Raw genomic sequence first — 19,040 nt, 5'->3', positions numbered from 1 at the left:
TGCAACTCCGTGTCATCCGGCGGGACGGCCGCGGCGACTGCAACTCCGTGTCGGCCAACACCCGGCGGGCCGGCCGCGGCGACTGCAACTCCGTGACACCCGGCGGGCCGGCCGCGGCGACTGCAACTCCGTGTCGGCCAACACCCGGCGGGCCGGCCGCGGCGACTGCAACTCCGTGTCATCCGGCGGGACGGCCGCGGCGACTGCAACTCAGTGTGGGCCAACACCCGGCGGGACTGCAGTTCCCAACAGCGCCCTAACGGCCACCTCGGTGCTAACTATATCTGAAAAGCTTAGCGTGTTTTGGCGCACCTGGCACTGCGATATTGGAGACGCCTGTTATATCGTAGGCAATGTTAGGTGTTTTCCTTAGCCTATTTTGATGTGTGACGTCTGTTATAACTTATGAGACACGTGCGGTCACCCGGGCGTCCCGCTACCCCCGTACGGGCGTCCCGCTACCCCCGTACGGGCGTCCCGCTACCCCCTTACGGGCGTCCATGCCACCCCGTGCGACCGTTTCATGCGACACATGGAGGGTCGTCTCTAGAGATGTCAATCGGATACCAACTTTTTGGTATACCGATACCAAACCGATACCAACTTGGTATTTGGTATTTCAATTGTAATGTGTTTGGTATTTTGTTGGTATCATAAACCCTCACTAATGTATAAGAGGCTAAGAAATCGGTAAAAAGTTGGTATTTCTCTCATTTTCCCAAATTGATTTGGCTTCGGTATTTTCCCGTGGTTTTGGTTGGTATTTGGTTTGGTATCGGTATTCCGATTTTCCGTAATTGACATCACTAGTCGTCTCACTACCCCCGCCCGGTCGGCGTCCGGTCGGTGCAGTGAGCAGCCCGCGCTCGGGCCGTGTGTTGGCGCCGAGTAACGGGCCGGCTGGGGCCGCACCTGTCGGATGGCGGCCCTCCTCTCCTCGGCGTCTCCGGCCTGCTGGAGATGGCGGCGGGCTACCCGGGAGGCCCGGCCGCCGCCGGTCCCGAAGGCCGACTGACTGACACCGTTTGGGAACAGCCCCCGGCGGCCGAAGTCACCAGAGTATACATAGAAAACATCGGAGTCACTGCCCGCTGTCCACGGAGGAGCACTACGGACCGTATGAATCAGCGGCGGCCCACCCGCGCCCGGAGCCGCCCGGAGCTGACCGGAGCTGACCGGAGCTGACCGGAGCCGCCCGGAGCCGCCCGGAACTGACCGGAGCTGCTCGGAGCCCCGCCCGGAGCTGACCGTCGAGGTGAAACGACCGGTTTTTCGGTGTTTGTGTCTGAATTCGGTCGAGGTCTCCATTGGTCAGGCCGCGGTCTGAGGCACGACTGCTGGTCTCTGGTCAGTCTCCTGGTCTCTCGGGTGTACCTCCAGAGTCCAATCTCCGGGTCTCTCGGGTGTATCTCCACTCTCCAGAGTCCAGTCTCCCGGTCTCTCGGTTGTACCTCCAGTCTCGGGGTCTCTCGAGTGAACAGGCTGTAGCTACTAAGTAGCTCCGTTTCAAACCGTCTCACAGCGGCTTAGGTGCCTTTTGACCTAAGCGTTCGGTATCCTAGAATGACGGTATAGGTATGCCTATGTTTACAATAACCATAACGGCACAGTGTGATCTAATTTTGTAGGCTTTTGTCACTATCATGTGTGGGAGCCCGCAGTCCAGCTGGGCGACGTGGTCAGTAGGTATGCGGCAGGTCAGCTCTACACACGGGGTCAGAGGTGGCGGGGTCAGCGCGTGCGGCAGGTCAGCTCTACACGCGGGGTCAGAGGGTGGCATGGTCAGCGCGTGCGGCAGGTCAGCTCTACATACACACTGGGTCAGAGGGTGGCATGGTCAGCGCGTGCGGCAGGTCAGCTCTACACACGGGGTCAGAGGGTGGCATGGTCAGCGCGTGCGGCAGGTCAGCTCTACACACGGGATCGGACATCGGTGCGTGCGGCAGGTCAGCTCTACACACGGGGTCAGAGGGTGGCATGGTCAGCTCTACACACGGGGTCAGATGTCACGCCGGAGTGACAGCGCCTGGTAGTCGCCCACCGCGGACTGCGGCGCCAGCGGGACTGTCCGTCCCACCGGGGAACACGCCTGGTCGGCTGGGTCGGCTCAGGTCACAGGTGACAGGTGCTGCCGGTACCTGCCCGCCAGCAGGTCAGGGCGGACCTAGTTTGGCGTGTTCCGGTCACGCGGGAACGTCGAGCGACCACCGCTCGTAACTGGCTGCTGGCGCTGAGCGGTACCGGAGAGCGCTGGATGGGGGCTCATCCCGGGACGCCAGGTCACCGTCAGACCACATCCCGGGACGCCAGTCACCGTCAGACCCTACCAGCACAGGTCAACTGAGCGGTCGTCGTCCCAGGTCAACTGAGCGGTCGTCACCCCAGGTCAACTGAGCGGTCGTCACCCCAGGTCAACAGAGCGGTCGTCACCCCAGGTCAACTGAACGGTCGTCACTCCAGGTCAACAGGCGGTCGTCACCCCAGGTCATCTGAGTGGTCGGTCCAGGTCATCTGAGCGGTCGGTCCAGGTCAGCTGGGTGGTCGGTCCAGGTCAGCTGAGTGGTCGGTCCAGGTCAGCTGGGCGGCGCAGTTCTGCCGGTATGTCCGGTGATTCACTGACCGCGCGGCGCGGAGCTGCCGGCTACTGGCGGCTGACCGGGCGGGCGACCACTTCCCAGCCGGCACAGCGCGCCGGCCGCCGACCCGCGCCACGTGACCGGCCGCAGCGGCCACGGCGCCGCTCACGTGACCGGCCGCAGCGGCCCGTTACAGCCGGACGGCCGAGCGGGTCGACGAGTCGGCGGCGGCGACGGTGCGCAGTCAGTCGACGACCGACGCCAGAACGGACCACAGGTGAGGAGAGGAGGGCCTGTGGGCGCCGAGACCGGCGTCTGCACTCGGTCGGCCGCCGCTCCCCCGTCCCCGCCACCTGCCGCTCAAACTCACTGAGCTCTAATGGCTGTTCTCGGCCAATGTGCCGATAAGCCGTGTGCTGATTTATTATTCTTTCGTTTTGGCTGTTATTGTCCCGATTAGAAATAATTTCCGGTGAAATGAAAATATCAATGTGTAAGACGATCGCAATTCACCCAGTATTAAAAATTTGCTTTCATTCACTCGTCAATATAACTAGACTTACGTTGATTTCATATGCCGGTCCTGAAAGGCACGATCCTTTACCATAATGACCGATAGGTAAGCCTGCCCTTGGGCAGCCGAAGCTTCATTCCGGGACATTACACAGGCCCGGCGTCTCTCACCGCGGATTCACTATTACCGTAACATTTTAGGAGTCACCCTGTAAGTACGTGTTTTCTTTACCCATTCCGTCTGTGTTTGCAGTGAATCGCACAAGTATGGCAGGCCTGCCTGCGTTTGAAGTGGGTTCCGCCGCGGCGACGGCGGCGTCGGCGACGACGGCCTCTGGCCTGGCGGCGGTGGAGCCGTCCGTGGACTCTGTCACCACACTCTCCGTGCTGCTGATGAGTGAGTGACCTCCTCCGTCGTACCTTACCGGGGGAGGGGAGGGGGGTCAGCGGCCGCGGATTAGTGACCTCCGTCTCACCGGGGGAGGGGGGGGGGGGGGGTCAGCGGCCGGGGACTAGTGACCTCCGTCTTACCGGGGTCGGGGGAGGGGGGAGGGGTCAGCGGCCGGGGACTAGTGACCTCCGTCTCACCGGGGTCGGGGGGTCAGCGGCAGCGGACTAGTGACCTCCGTCCCACCGGGGGGGGGGTCAGCGGCAGCGGACTAGTGACCTCCGTCTTACCGGGGGGGGGGTCAGCGACAGCGGACTAGTGACCTCCGTCTTACCGGGGGGGGGTCAGCGGCAGCGGACTAGTGACCTCCGTCTCACCGGGGTCGGGGGTGACAGTGACTGCTCTCCTTCCCTTGTGCGTGCGCGGACCGTTCTGTTGGCATAAGTTTGGTGTCAACGAAAAGCGTACCGTTTCACACAATTGCAATCGCTCATGTCACGCCACACTATAAGCAGAATAGGCGGGAGTGCCTTTACTATTCTCAAGTTGACGATTCTCTTCCATTAGCTACCAGCATTGAATGCCGTCACGGTTTTCGTGAATATGTCGTAATGCCGTATGTACCGTTATCATTCACCCTGGAGAGTGGAGACGTAACCCATACCTTAATGAGATAAGATGAGATATGATAATGAGAAGTGTATGGTTTAATTTACGGTGTATCGAGGACCTTGGACCTTGGCTTGTTTTCTCACTCATCTGTTACAAGTCAACAGGCCTAAACCCAAAACAACAACAACAACTGTTACAGCAGCAAAATGAACGACACTCGTCAACGATTAGCATCCCGTATATTTCTACGCTCGCTTTGTTTGACAATTTGGTGTGAACTCATGGCAGTCAAAGTTTCAATAACGCGGTTCGCTTCACGCGTTGGACCATACGTGGATGGGCCGTTTTATGTAAGTCGCTCGCGATGCGCCGTAAGTCTCTGGTTCTTTGTCTCCCTGCCTCTCTGGATGCCACGGTCGGTGGAGGTAATGCTCGCTATGTAGGTCAGCGCAGTGCGCGCCTCACCCATCTGCCGCCGCGCGCGCGCGCGAGCGGGCCCGTTCTTCCGGCGCTCGCGCGGCGTTTTTGGAGGCTGAGCCGGCGGCGGCGCGGCGGAGCGGGTCGGGCCCGGTGTGGCCGGGCCAGTGGGCCGCGCCGCCACCCGTCTTCGGTCGGCGGCGGCGGCTCGTTAGCGCCGCCGGGCGGGGGCGGCGCACCGTTAGCGCTCCTCTAACGGTGGTGCCGCCAGCCGCCGGCTGCCGAGCGGTGCCAATCGCCGGGAAAACACTCAGCCGGCGCCCGGCGGCGGGACGTGAGGTCGACCGTGACCGGTGGCCGGCGCGACTGGTCACCGGTCAGCGGACAGTCAGCGGCCACCCGTCCAGTTCCCCGGCTCGGCGGGCACAGACGCTGCTTTGCAAATGCACGGACGCCGCGGTGGACAGCGGTCATGGCCGGTCATGAGACGTCAGGGCCAGTGGTTGCGAACCCTCGTATTGTGCACTGCGGGCGGGCTGACCAGCCATGAGCCGCCCGACTGCACGTCGTCTTCCATGGCCCGGTATACCCGGCGCTGGGGTGGTTTCGCGTCGTTGGCCGTACGGGGCGCGGCCAGGCCGGTGCAGTGTGGGGTCGGCGGGTGGGTCTGAGAGGGTAGCGACCGCCGTGGCCGCTACACGCTGGGAGAATGTTTGCCCGTTGGCCGTTATTGTAACGCGTCATCCGACCTCTGCGTCTGCACTGCCCGCTCGGCCGCTTCTCTGCCTGAACCCACTGTCCGCCTATCGTCAGACACAGCGCCATCGGGTCCGGGTGGAATACGGTCTGCGCCTCCTGGTACGTGGACGACCTTGAGGTCTACTCGGCCATTCCATCGGGATATTTGTGTCACCGGTTGACCCGCGAATTGCCGGAGATGCACCGCAGGGTGGCGGGTGGCAGGGCGCCGCTGTTTACCGCCAGCAGGCGCTGTGTGCGCCGCGGACACAGGTGTGACCGGGCGCGGCGCCGCGGCCGGGCGGCCGGCCGGCCCGTTAGTGGGTCGGGCGGACTGTGCAGCGGCGGTCAGTGACCGCGCACGACCGGCCGGCGCTCCGACGGGCCGTCCGGACCAGCACAGCAGGCACCGGCCGCGCTCCGGCGCCACTGCCAGCACCAGTCACACCGGAAAAGCAGCCCTCTCGGTGGCCTGGCCTCGCTCGGACCGGGCAGTGGCCGGTAGCAGCTCACCAAAGCCGATCTAAGGCGCACCGGAAGGAACTCTGGGCCTTACGTGCGTCAGTTCGGCCGGTTTGACCGGTCAGGTCGGCCGGTTTGACCGGCGCCTTGTCGGCCCAATTGACCGGCGCTGTTCTGGGTCGGCTGAGCCCCACTGTGACCTCGGTAGTCCAGAGTCCTCCCCAGCCCCCCCCCCCCACACACACACACACATCCGGTTCCACCGCCCGCGTTCATGCAGTGCGGGTCAGCACTGACAGTCCACCGCGCCGCCGCCGGCCACCTTCACCGTCACGCCTCCCACTGACCTTTTTGCAGTCACACATTTATGATTTCACCTCGATAAATGGGTTATGAGCATTGTTAGGAGGATTAGTGACGTGTTGGCGATGAGACAAAGAATATCACGAGAACACGCTAATCGGCTGGGCGGCTGTGTGCCGTTCCAAATCCAGTCGTCGTCCCTGTAACCCAGGCTGAGCAGGTCCCGGCTGACCGGTCCCGCCCCGTGCCCGTGTTTCAGTGGCCTACATGGCCCGGGCGACGTTCCCCAACTTCTTCAAGTCGCTGCTGGACGAGCGGCTGCTGGCGATGGCCGGTCTCACCACGCCCAACAGCACGACTGCACAGTGAGTGACGCCCGCCCCGCCGCCCCTCACCCGGATTGGAATGTAACTACCCCCTCGGAAGGTGACAGTGCCGTCCGGGAATCGGACGACGGTCCTACAATGTGTTCAGTGCTGTCATAACTATTTATAAGCTGCTGTAGGACCACATAACTAATACTATTCATGGCCCATAAATTCAAAATACCTTCACTTAATTTGTGTTAAAGACGCGAGGGCTGCGATTTTCTCTCGAACACGACACGAGCGGGTTTATGTAGAACCGAGAGGTTCTCCAGAGGTAGTGTTGTGTGTACCCGCGCGCCGCGGCGGCATGTCGGCCGCAGTGGTCGGCGCTAATCCCAGTATATCCGTGCCGCCGCCGCGGCGTGTGGGCCGCAGTGGTCGGCGCTGACCCCGGTGTATCCGTGCCGCCGCCACAGGAAGTCGCGCGTCGAGGAGGAGGACGAGTGGTGGCACTTCCCGATCCACCTGCTGGCGCTGTGGCAGATGCGCCACCAGCCGCACCAGCAGGCCTGCGCGCGCCGGCTCGTCTGCGACCACGTCACCGCCGGAACGCCCGACCCCTTCTTCGACTTCGCCATGTGAGTGCGCAGCGGGACGGGCCCGGGGCAGCCGACGGCCCTCGGGGACAGGCCCACAGAGCACCAGTCTCCCAGACTGAGGACGTTAGCCTGGTGGTTATCATCAGTGTACGGCCCTCCAGCAAAAGAGTGGTTGGTTAGCCTATGTGCTTTTGGTGTAATAACTTTAAATGACAGAGACACTCCTGTAAAATGACTCAATAGAAATGAGAAGAGGGTTCGTGCACACATTTCGGCAGTGGTTTTCAACAGCCATTGGACGCATTCATCAATGCAGATCGATTATTGTGATGTATCAGCAACCAACCACTTAATACCTGGAGGGCCGTACACCCGTAGTGTATATGTCTGTACACCCGTAACACTGGCATTTCATCTGAATGTCCAGTTACAAATGCTCACCCAACGCCAGTAATGCCATCCCATTAAAGAGTTCCGTATCGGGTTTCCGTTTTATAGCGCCGGTCTGCGTTGCGGCGCTGTCTGTGCACCCTGCCGCCGCCGCCGGCCGGTCGTCTGACTCTTCCCCCCCCCCCCCTCTCCCCCGCAGCGGCGGCGTGGCCTACATGATGGGCGCCAGCGGCTCGCTCTCCATGGTCGACAAGCTGCAGTCGCTCGAGAACGAGGTGGTCGACTGCGAGAGGCTCGTGCCAGAGTGCGAGGGGCCCAAGCTGCGCGAGGCCATGAGCCTGGGCACCACCATTCAGAAGTTCTCGGCCATGGTGGCGGAGTGGCTGGGCTGGTAGCCGGCCGCCGAGCGTCTGCGTCTGTGTGTGTGTCTGTGTGTGTGCTGACTGCTGCTCGTTTGTGCTGAGCTGTGCGCGTCCGCTGTGGCGTTCGTGAAGAGACATTGATCGTGGGGCATTGATTTACACTGGAGACCAGCGGAGGGTCGGCACGGTTTGTGCTTTCGTCTATTTATATTTGTTACGTGGAGTCTGTTGTGGCGATCCGGAGAGGACGGTGCGCTGTAAGGACCGAGGACGCTTCAGGACAGAGTACTGTCCACCGTCGGCTATTTATTGACGGTTTTTCGTAAGCACCGCTGGGGTACAATGCTGTTTTATTGAGACCCTCGGACCCGCCGAGAACTCGAGGTTAAATAAAACGTTTTCGTATTAGCCAATGTGTGACAGTGGACTGTGGAGTAACCGATACCGCCGCATCTGACAGTGTAGTAGCTGACACTGTCACATCTGACAGTGGAGTAGCTAACACATCTGGCAGTGGAGTAGCTGACACATCTGACAGTGGAGTAGCCATACTGCCACATCTGACAATGGAGTAGCCGACACTGACACATCTGACAGTGGAGTAGCTGACACATCTGACAGTTGAGTAGACGACACCGACACATCTGACAGTGGAGTAGCCGACACTGCCACACCTGACAGTGGAGTAGATGACGGCACATCCGACAGTGGAGTAGCCATGTTACGGACGAGTCGATGTTATGAGGTGAAATATGATGTTATGACTTATGATGTGAATGAATGAGGTATGAATGAAAGAAGTTATGATCGAGATTCGAGACGAAGCGATGCAAAAACGAATTAATGAATGAATGAGCATAATTGAATGAATCAATCGAGGCAGTACAAATAATCTAATCGACACACGATAAAACGAGACTGGGTTCAAAATTAAGGTTCGAATCAAGGTTGGATTAAACGAGAGTCTTCTACTTATTCTTAGCACAAATTTATCACTGATTTTGTAAGCTCGAGAAACTGTACTCGCGCTCTGATAATGGTAAATAATACCGCTGCGGGCGGTGACAAGCCATATTGACACATCTGGCAGTGGAGTAGCTGACACATCTGACAGTGGAGTAGACGACACCGACACATCTGACAGTAGAGTAGCCGACACTGTCACATTGCGTGGAAATAACCGAATAACCGATGGCTCCTCCAGCAGCCGGATTAAAGCTAGACGTTTCCTCTGTTACTGAGTGGTTTAGGGAGCACGGAAGCTGGGTCACCCTGACCCGGCCCGTCTCCAGTCGCCCGGCCGTGACGCCGAGACCCACCGCGCGGCCTGCACGGACGGTGTTCGATGGTAGTGGTGGGCACACAGCCGTCCCGCGCCCCGCGCCGCGCCCAGCCAGCAGCCACGGCACAGTCGCTGCACGCCGCCGAGCAGGCGCGACTCCTCAGTGAGGGGCGCAGTCCGCCGACCAGCCTGTGGTGGCTGAACGCAGACACGGGCTGGTCGCACGGGCGATAACAAAACACGCCGTCCAAATAGATAGTATCAATAACTTTATTGATTTACGTGACACATGATGATGATCAATGCATTAACATGACTGCGACTGCCATATGACGAATAGTTCCACCGAAAGGATTGAGAATCCGGTCACCGTTATCGGTCCCTCTCCGGATAAGTCCGGCCGTAATTTGTTTACCGATTTTTTTTTTTTTTTTACCGAACTCACTGCTCTCTACAATGGTCGTGATATGCGCAATAGAAACTCAGTACAATCGGTCAACAGATGCACCCGCCACTGCCCACAGACACGGGAATGGGCCCCAGGGCGGCCCCCCCCCGCGCCCCCTGTTCGGCGCCGAGCGGACGACGTCCGCGGCCAGCGTTACCAACACGAGCAGTGACCGGCTGGCTGTCCCCACACCGTCCTCACCGCGGCGCCGGCCTCCGTCGCCGCGGGCTGCTCGATGACGACGCTCCGCGGCTCACAGGCCGCCGGCCGACGCAGCCGACTCGGGCGCCGGTCCGGCGTCCGTCAGCCGCAGGTCGGGCGTCGGTCCGGCGTCCGTCAGCCGGCAGGTCGGGCGTCGGCCCGGCGTCCGTCAGCCGGCAGGTCGCGGCGTCGGTCCGGCGTCAGTCAGCCGGCAGGTGGCGGCGTCGGTCCGGCGTCCGTCAGCAGCAGGAAGGACCCGGTCCGGCGTCCGTCAGCTGCAGGTGGCGGCGCCGGTCCGGCGTCCGTCAGACCCTGCCTGTGGAGGACCCGGTCCGGCGTCCGTCAGCCGGCAGGCGGCGGCGCCGGTCAGTTGGCCGACTCGCAGGCGTCGATCCAGTCGTTGTAGACGTCGATCGGCTCCGAGAGGATGTTGGTGTTGGTCTGGAAGTCCTCCAAGCACACCCGGCACGTTACACGGCCCGAATTCCGCGCCTTATCCCTGCAACACAGCGACCAATGGTGACAACTCACTCAAACCGTCAGTCGCTGCGCGGGTTGTCTGCTTTCTCTCTTCATCATCTATGAAAACTACGATTTTTAGATGATGGAAATGTTCTGATTGTTTTATATATGAATGTTCGAGGTTGTGTGGGCTTTTTAAAGATAACTGAAGGAAATATGGAGGCAGTTAAAAACCTGCCCGTAAAATTGGGGGTAAAAATTGTTCTGAAAAATTGGGGGTGAGAGTGAAAATTATTTTCATTTGGATGTCACTTCCCAACCAAACTGGCAATTTTGGGGACACTGCAGCTGACTGAACTGGGTATGTGAACTTTAAAAAAAGAACAATCAAGCTAGTAAAGTAGGTAGCATATCATATGATGCACAGTGACATGGTGAGCTCATTCTTTTAATTTTAGGGTCTTATCCCCCCCCCCCAGCTGTTCACAGTATAGAAGAGGCCTTGCCTTGCAAGGGTTCAGTTTCAGGGTCTTGGGTTTGATCCCCAAATGTGTCATCAGTATCACCAGTTTCTAGCCTGAACATTCTATGTGATGTGAACCAAGCATGGCCTCGCTTGGTTCAGCCTGCCAAGTCAATGCTGATCGGGGGAGGACCACAAATGACTTTACGGGGGGTACCAAGCATTTAGAGTTGTGTTCTTGCACTGCAGCATTTATTTGAGACCGTTACACCTGCACAAATTTGAAAGAATGGTCAGACTTATGTCCAGGATCTCGGCTAGCATAGTGAGCGGAGGCCGGCAACCTTTTTTTTGGGATAGGATGCAATGAGGACCTGCTATAAAGGAACCATTATAGCGATTGTACCTCATGAACAAGCACCTGATGAATTTAAAGCAAATGGTGCTACGAAGATGTATAATTGATATAATTATGACTTACATTTTCACTTCACAGCTTTTTTCGTGGTTGCAGAACGGGCAGTTAAAGAGGAGATCCAATGGCTCAATGTTCTTGCGCTTTGGTGGTGGTTTCCTGTTGCTTTTTCTTCGACCCATTTCAGCGCTTGGCGTGACTTAAATGCTCACTTAAATGTGCTTAAATGTTGCGACAATACTCAACAGACTTCCCAAACAACAAGCACGCTGACGCAAAAACGCTTCATGCGCAGAACGCCATGCACGGATAACTCCTCATGTGCGCCGGTTTCGTCGGTGTTCTTTTCCACGCTCGGTGTTATTCTAGGAAATTGCTAATGTTTTGCTAACCAATATACCCTGTGCTAACCTACCCACGCATTAAAACTTTTTAATGTCAGGGAAGAGTTGATTCATTTTTTTGTATTATTAACTAGTTTCAAGCAAAATATCAGACAACTTTCATAAGAAAACAATTTTTTTCAAAATGTGACGTAATATCAGGCTGTCGAAAAACCCCATTACTGCAAGACAAGTCGAAGATAAAAAGATATTCCATTACGCTTCAGCTCTGCAATGCATTATTATCATATTAAGAATTCCATTTATTGTAAAAAAATCATTTTCTTTTACTATCTTTCGTAATTGTTAATGGGCAAGAAAAAGGGTATTTACCGTACTTACGTCATTTCCCGCTTTCTTTGCACGTATTGACGTATATACCAGCCTTGTGCTGAACACAATAGCATTTTTCACAACATGCTCGCTGCCTTGGCTCAAGCCAAGCTCAAGCACATTGCGAGCAAGGCCCTATATACCGAGTTGTTGGATTGCGAGTTGTTGCGCGTGGAGTTCTCTATATCAATATACCGTGGCGCGTGGTTGCGAGCCGGTGGGTGAGGGCTCTCTCTATCGTCTGGATAAAAATAGGCCCCGCCCATCCCAATCAGCTGCTGCATGACGAGTTGATGACGACAACCACTACTTACCAGCAACCAATCTAGGGATAGCGTACGTGACAGTAATGGTGCAGCGGTTGCAAAATATTACATTGTTATTCAAACGGTTTTTGCTTTTAGGGCCTTGTTGTTTAACCCATCTTTGTTTGATTGTATTGAGATATGTGATTAGATGAGGTGTTGATGAAGGCAGGTATATTTTTAAAATATTTTTTTGACAATTTTTTGCCCTTGTTCTTCTTAATAGCTGAACCCGGGACCACCTGAAGTCTAAACCTTATTTTAAATAACATGTCAATGCTGATGCTGTCTTGAAATGTGAAATTTAGACAATGGTAATAGGAATAATGAAGAGCAATTTCACCAACAACTTCTTAATCTCTAGGAAGTGCAATTAAAATTAACATCACTGTCTGCCACACTGCTCCGATCCTGGTCATGCAACCAACGTTCATGGGTGGTGTTGCACGGCAGAGCACTGCAGTGCGCCGCGTGTGTCAGCATTGGGTTTCCATGGCAGTGTCAATAAACTTCACTGTGACGCTAAGCTATGACAGCATCCCAGAACGCTAGCACGCTGTGGTACCAGCACCAGCAGCATGCTAGCAGTATTTGAACTCAAACCTCTGTTCTTGGTACGGTTTTTCAGAACCTCTCACTCTGTTCCAAACGCTATTCATCATAAACTAAGAGATCACATGCAACGTCATTTGAGTGATGCTATGGTATGCCGTAGCTACCAGTGCACACAGTGTCCGGATGACCATCCAGAGAATGGTCATCCAGACATTTCACCAGTGAAACAGGGCCATTATTAATCACATTTGCTTTGCTTTGTTTCAGCAGAAACCTGTCTGCACATGGGAGGAGCGCAACAAAAGCCCATCAAGTTCATGCATGGCAGTGGACAGGGCTGCGGAGTCGGAGTCGGTCGGAGTCGACAGTTGTGACCGGAGTCGGAGTCGGAGTCGATTTTAGAAACCCGAGCCGGAGTCGGAGTCGGAGTCACTGAAAATCTGTCGACTCCGCAGCCCTGCTATGTCTGCGGAGTCGGAGTCGGGAGTTGGAGTCGGTGGGAGTCGACAATTCTGCCCGGAGTCAGAGTCGGAGTTGGAGCTGGTTTTTGAAAGCCGGAGTCGGAGTCGCCGAAAATCCATCGACTCCGCAGCCCTGGCAGTGGATCTCAACAGGAGAAAACCAGAAAGAACATGGATGCTTGTAGATTGCAGTTGTACACTGCTGTTATCACCTGATGTGCGTGGCTGGCATTGCTCCTGGCAAGAACCACCTTGAAGTGATGAGATGGTGCCTCAGTCGTTGAGTGTGCTGCAGTGTGAGAGGCGCCCTGATCACGTGCACAGAATGGTGGGGGGAGGGCAACTCTGGGCTCTTGAGTCAGCCCTACTGCACAGGGGGTACAGATGGCCGCTTACATTTGGTGCACTGCATTATCAAGCCCAGTCTGCTGCCACAGGCAATGGGTCGGGCTGCACTATATTGAAGGCAGACTATCTTGCAAAGGAGGCTGGCATCCCCTCCCATAATGACACACCAATTGGCAATCATCGCTGCGATGATCACGAGGGTGTCCGCTTATCTAACATGGTGAGGTGGAGAGCCAGCTCAAGCTGGCCTGAGGGATGGTTTTACTTCATCTGAGGCCCCCTTTCCCCGCCTGCCAGGTCCGGTCAAACGACCGCTTCACAGTGAACGACTTGCAGTGGATGCCGTCCCACAGCGCAACGAGCGCGCCGACCAGAGGCGGCGGCCAAGAGGCGGCCGCGCTCCCCCAGTCGACGGTCCCGGTGGACGTCGGCAACGCCCACCGCGCGACCATCAGATCGGCTCGCGACCGCGCCGTCGCCGACTGACCGCATGACTGGTATCTGTTCTTGATGTGGGACCGACTGCCACCGCCGGTCGCGGAAGGGCATCGCTCATCGGCCATCGACGTCCACCAGCTTCGCGTGGGTCACTGTTCGGGCTGCCACCAATACACCGAATCGGATGAAACCCTGTCGGCGAATGCCGGCGGTGCCCCGACATCGACTGCGCGGCGGCCAGTGCATCGCGTGCCGGGAGGAGGCTGGCACCCCCGATCGGTCATTGGTCACAAACCGTGTCCCAGCTCATGACTGCATCCAGCGCAGCTCTGTGAGATGTTCTGCTGCAGTCTGCCGCGTGTGTTGAAAGAAGAATGAACATGAGAAATCCTCAAAACTTTATGCCTATTAGTATTTGACCAGTATTGGAATAAGTTTAGCTTTTGAGAATTTGTGTCCCTGTGCTTGTGCCTTTGTGGAAAGGCATGCTTCACGGTGTACCATCTCAATTTGTGCGGCTGCTGACAGGCCACCTGGGTGCCAACGTTTGTGCGAATCCGCGAATACGTTGTGTTTCGTCAGTCGGTATCGTTCTGAAAATATTGACTGCAATAGGCTATATAGCGTATGACGGTTCAGCCCAGCAGTAATAACTGACCATTGATTGGGCGAATTTTGTGTGGTGGTTCGCTAATACATAACCTAAAGAGTGTTTTGCCGGAATCGTTTAGTAGCAGAACTGACCGGAATATAAGTAGAATGCAACGGTTTGAATCGTTAATTTGTTGAAACGATTGTTCTCTGAGACCACTGTGTAACTTTTGACCTGAGAATCACCAATTATAACAACAATGGTGGAAGCAGTGGCACTGTAGAGTGTAGGCAGCACTATATAGTTGGCACACTTGCAAGCACACGACTTACGCAGTGGACATCTGCATCATGCATGTTAAGGTTTACTGGGAAGAGTGAGAAATTAGTCAGAATATAACTGGCTAAGGAAAATAGGCGATATTTCCAATTGAGCTGAGGGGGAGGGGACGTATGGTCAGCTATGCCAATAATTCATTCTCGTTATGCAGCCGTGTAAAAGGGCGTCCGTTTTTTGGGTTAGACCTTCCCCATTGGCCATTTCCAAGCTAAATCGTGGTGGAGAGTCTGGAGACCTCAGCCTCGGTAGTCGGTACCCTGCGCGCTGCGCCACCTTGCGAAACATAAAGCAGCGGTCCTGACATCTACAGGCGTTACTTTTCATGAAAGCGCGGATGTGTTCGCGCTTATGCGAAGAAAATTCTTCCGAGTATGGTTGATAATTAGATTAATTGTTGTCATTTATTTATTAATTCATTGGCAAAAGTACACTAATAACTCGGTAATGTAGCTTAAACTGTATCGTATTTCCTTGGGAAAAAATGACGAACTCATCCTAAGACATCCAGATTATTGGATGCGCTCGCCAGTTGTAGGTAGTTCAAGTTTTTGGAAAAATTGGCTTGTGGAAAATCATAATATTTCAAAGATATGCCTATTTTCGAATAATTTATGCATTTATCTGCATTGAAAAATGATTGTAAAGCAAAAATGCAAAAGATTATTGTCAATTTATTTTCTCAAATCACAATTTACGAACGCACAAAACTCCAGCTTTTAATTTAGTGCGTGTGCGAATTGCGGTCAAGAAAAAAGATTTAAACTGTCTATATTCCTCTTAAAACAATGAAAGATGAATGAGGAAAACGCTGTTTTGAACAATTGTATATTTATTTTTTCTCAATTAAGCAAAACTACAAAATTTTCAACTATTATTACATTTGCTCTCACAAAACCCATCACTTTTAAGCATGACGTCATGTCAGCCAAACTTACTAGCGCCATCTCTGGAGAGCATCTTTCGAAACCTCCAGACCCTCCAGACGATAGAGAGAGCCTGGGTGAGTGAGGACAGAGGTAGTGGTATAGGGCCTTGGGTAGTGGATTGTGGGAATTAAATGGACTCAATCTATCGTCTGGAAGAAGATTGAGATAGGAGGCCCCTCTTGCGCGGAGACTAACCCCGAATTCGCAGTCTCCTTGGACGAATATGTTTCAGTTTATAAACTTTGCAACGTATTAAGATTGAGATTCATATTCAATATTGATGGTATGCGGCAGAGTCTGGCTCTGCGGACCATTTCAATTTAGAATCACATGAAAATGATTTTGACTTGTGCAAGACTTGTGTCTCCGACCGTGCAAGAGGGGCCTATCTTCTTCCAGACGATAGAGCGAGTCATATGCATTTGTGCGCTATGTAAATTGAACTCGATCCTCTACATATTGTGGTTAAACTGAGCGTACCAGTAGATTGGAGGCATTTTCATGCTAATCAATTTACCTTGTTTTATGGATTGGCTAGTCGGTCTAGGCATCAGCATCACCAGACATCAGAGCTTTGGAGATCTTGGATTTGCTGGGGAGGGCAAAATCAAAATTCAGTTGGGGAAACTATGAGGCATCAAACTAAAATTGGATCAGCCAATCAACAGCTGGAGTGGGCGGGGCGATGACCATATATGGTCATAAAATCAGAAAACTTAATCTTTTCTATGCATCCTAGCATTCAAATGAAAAAATAAGGCATAAGAATGTTTTTACTCATACTTACCTACTAACATATTAACCTACAACCTACCAACTTACAACCTACAACCTACCAACCTACACCTACCAACCTACCAACCTACCAACCTACAACCTACCAACCTACAACCTACAAACCTACAACCTACCAACCTACAACCTACCAACCTACAACCTACAAACCTACAACCTACCAACCTACAACCTACCAACCTACACCTACTAATCTACAACCTACCAACCTGCAACCTACCAGCCTATAAACTACCAACCTACAACCTACCAACCTACAACCTACCAACCTACCAACCTACAACCTACCAACCTCCAACCTATCAACCTACAACCTACCAACCTACAACCTAGGTACCCTATAAACTAACCTTCCCCATATTTGGGTTGTTCCCATATTTGGGTTTTTCGTTCCCAAATTTGTATTGAACCTGATTTGCCTTCACTCCTGTTCCAGATAAGCTGCACTTTAAGTCACAATCAAGATTTAGCTGCAGCAATGAGTTCCCATCTGTGCCAGGCACCATCCAGCATTTCCTAGTCAGCCTCTGCCAGTAGCAAGATCTGCCTCATCTATCGTCTTCTTCATCGCCTCTTCAGACATCCATCGGGCACCCCCCACCCCCCACCCCCGACACCCTCACTCTGTCCCCTCTCGCCACCCCTCAGGAGCTCTGTGGCCGCTCACGGCGCCCCACTGTCAGGATGGGTATCCAGGAGCTGCAGAGGTACATTGAGGTGCACGCGCCGTCGGCCTGCGTGCCGGTCGATCTGCTGAAGCTGGCGCGCGGTGTGACGCTGGGCCAGCCGCGCACGCCCAGCGCGCGCCGCCGGCCGCCGCCGGCCGTCCAGCTGTGCCTGGTGCTGGACGCCGAGTCGTGCCTGGACCGGCTCTACGGCGGCTTCTTCTCCGGTGAGCTCAGCGGCAGCGGCCACTCCTCGGGGTGGCAGGCAGCTCGCTTTGGATCGATAGTCCCTTTTCGATAGTTGGCAAAGAGAATGCAGTTGTTGATTGGTCTATGATATCTTCTTATTCCGATATTTGTACTTTTTTAGAGGACCCCAGTGTGATTATGGAATTGTATTTTGATAAGGTCGTGTTAAAGCCGGAGCGGGTATGAGCTGAGCTGTGTATGTGGCTGGCCCCGTTTGCGGGCGCTGCGCTCCACTCTGACGGCCGCGCCGCCGGTCCGCTGCCGGCAGACTGGGCGTGTGGCGGCGAGTGGGGCCGCATGATGCACTTCCTCACCGTGCTCATCCAGACCATCCGCACCAACAACATGGAGCTGGCCGTCTTCTTTTCGGGCGCGCTCGAGCTGCCGCGCATGCGCGAGTGGGTGGGCCGCCAGCACGCCCAGCGGAGACACATCAACCAGACGCTCAAGCACCTGTCTGTGAAGGCCACGCCGCCGCCCAAGGTGTGGTGGACGGCTCCGGCGTGTCTGCGCAGCGCGCTGCGGCTGGCGCTGCGCAGTCTGGACGTCCAGGTGCTCTGCTCGACAGACGAGCACCGCCAGGAGGTGATGGCGTTCTGCCACGAGAACAGCTACCACGGCCTGGTGGCCGAGGACGCCGAGTTCATCATGCTCAACCCGCCGCGCCTCTTCTCGGCCCGGCAGCTCAAACTCACATACAAGGTAAGACGGCGGCAGCGGCCTGGGGCCGGCGGCTCTGCGGGGTAGGTACCATACGTACCGTGCCGCGTACCAGTACACACTGCACCCGTGGAGCTCACTGTCACTGACTGGCACGGCGTTCAAACACAGCTAAAGCGTTGTTGTTGTTGTCTTTCCCTCCGCTTCTTAGTGAAGTGTCTCAGAGGCGCCCAGAGCCTGTCGGATCTGTCCAGAGCCTGTCGGCTCTGGGCGCCTCTGGCGGCCGCCGCCACGCTGGTCTCCGGGACCTCCTCCGTTGCTACTTACCACAGCTACCGCAGCTAACGTAGATCACCGTGATGTGGACGTACTATGATAGGTAAATGCCTTGTGAGCCTTTATCATATTATTTTTTATTTAGTTCTATTATACCTTTTATCTTTTTCTTTGCACTTATACCCACTTTATAGCCAGCATTTACTGACTCAGTACCAAGAATTGCCTCTCTGCCTCTGGTCATAGATTGGGTGTGGTCACTGGTCACTACGAGGTAAATGGATGAACTGCGACAGCGGTCTGTTATCCCGAGTGAGACGCGGGGGTGCTGGGACGCCAGAGCTGAACTGGCCTGACACCGATGCCGCCTGACACTGGGTGGGTGTGCCGCTCCTCTTCAGGGCACGCTGGAGACGAAGGAGTTCATCCTGCAGCAGGTGGCGCGCGGCCTGGACCTGCAGCCGAACCGGTTCAGTCTGCTGGCCGCCCTGCTGGGCAACTTCCTGCTTACGGACCAGGACCTGGCAGACTTCCACGAGTCGCTGCTGCAGGCCAGCCAGGCCAGGGTGAGGCAGCGGGACGGGTCAGACAGGGTCAGAGCGGGTCAGACAGATAGGTAGGGTCGGAACAGGTCAACGGACCGGGTCAGACAGGGTCAGAGCGGGTCAGACAGACGGGATCAGAGGGGGTCAGACGGGGTCAGACAGGCAGGCAGGGTCGGAACAGGTCAGCGGACCGGGTCAGATAGGGTCAGAGCGGGTCAGACAGACGGGGTC

At 55.3% G+C, this 19,040-nt stretch overlaps 3 protein-coding genes across 3 annotated transcripts in view; 2 read left to right on the top strand and 1 right to left on the bottom strand.

Moving 5' to 3' along the window:
* The first annotated feature begins 2,138 nt into the window (after nucleotides 1–2,138).
* LOC122390784 lies at nucleotides 2,139–8,076 on the top strand. The gene is made up of 5 exons (XM_043384058.1): nucleotides 2,139–2,853; nucleotides 3,343–3,486; nucleotides 6,269–6,374; nucleotides 6,794–6,955; nucleotides 7,506–8,076. Exons 1-5 carry the CDS (start codon nucleotides 2,601–2,603, stop codon nucleotides 7,699–7,701), a joined length of 861 nt encoding a protein of 286 aa, XP_043239993.1. The 5' UTR covers nucleotides 2,139–2,600; the 3' UTR covers nucleotides 7,702–8,076.
* Nucleotides 8,077–9,202: 1,126 nt separating this feature from the next.
* On the bottom strand, nucleotides 9,203–11,468 carry LOC122390782 (transcription elongation factor 1 homolog). Its single transcript, XM_043384056.1, has 2 exons — nucleotides 11,006–11,468; nucleotides 9,203–10,098 (listed from the first exon to the last, which is right to left on the bottom strand). The coding sequence occupies exons 1-2, from the start codon at nucleotides 11,119–11,121 to the stop codon at nucleotides 9,966–9,968; spliced, it is 249 nt and encodes an 82-aa protein (XP_043239991.1). The 5' UTR covers nucleotides 11,122–11,468; the 3' UTR covers nucleotides 9,203–9,965.
* Nucleotides 11,469–15,700: 4,232 nt separating this feature from the next.
* Nucleotides 15,701–19,040, top strand: part of LOC122390767 (constitutive coactivator of PPAR-gamma-like protein 1 homolog) — a 41,816-nt gene continuing 38,476 nt past the window's right edge. Inside the window, exons 1-4 of the mRNA XM_043384023.1 lie at nucleotides 15,701–15,709; nucleotides 17,063–17,306; nucleotides 17,597–18,030; nucleotides 18,666–18,830. Of these exons, the coding sequence (XP_043239958.1) occupies nucleotides 17,099–17,306; nucleotides 17,597–18,030; nucleotides 18,666–18,830 (807 nt within the window). The 5' untranslated portion in view covers nucleotides 15,701–15,709; nucleotides 17,063–17,098. The remainder of the gene's footprint in view (nucleotides 15,710–17,062; nucleotides 17,307–17,596; nucleotides 18,031–18,665; nucleotides 18,831–19,040) is intronic.

The sequence above is a fragment of the Amphibalanus amphitrite genome, unplaced genomic scaffold, assembly GCF_019059575.1.
Source record: "Amphibalanus amphitrite isolate SeventyFive unplaced genomic scaffold, NRLGWU_Aamphi_draft 000408F_arrow, whole genome shotgun sequence".
In the NCBI taxonomy this organism is placed as follows: Eukaryota; Metazoa; Arthropoda; class Thecostraca; order Balanomorpha; family Balanidae; genus Amphibalanus; species Amphibalanus amphitrite.
The sequence above is the reverse complement of the archived record's forward strand: the minus strand, read 5'-3'. Positions and strand labels throughout refer to the sequence as shown.

Bases quoted from the DNA above. Each gene is read 5' to 3' on its own strand.
- LOC122390784 (XM_043384058.1), top strand. From the start codon at position 2,601: ATGTCCGGTGATTCACTGACCGCGCGGCGCGGAGCTGCCGGCTACTGG. The intron at 2,854-3,342 runs GTGAGGAGAGGA...CTGTGTTTGCAG, and splicing joins GACGCCAGAACGGACCACAG to TGAATCGCACAAGTATGGCA. The intron at 3,487-6,268 runs GTGAGTGACCTC...CCCGTGTTTCAG, and splicing joins ACTCTCCGTGCTGCTGATGA to TGGCCTACATGGCCCGGGCG.
- LOC122390782 (XM_043384056.1), bottom strand. From the start codon at position 11,121: ATGGGTCGAAGAAAAAGCAACAGGAAACCACCACCAAAGCGCAAGAAC. The intron at 10,099-11,005 runs GTAAGTCATAAT...GCTGTGTTGCAG, and splicing joins AAAAGCTGTGAAGTGAAAAT to GGATAAGGCGCGGAATTCGG.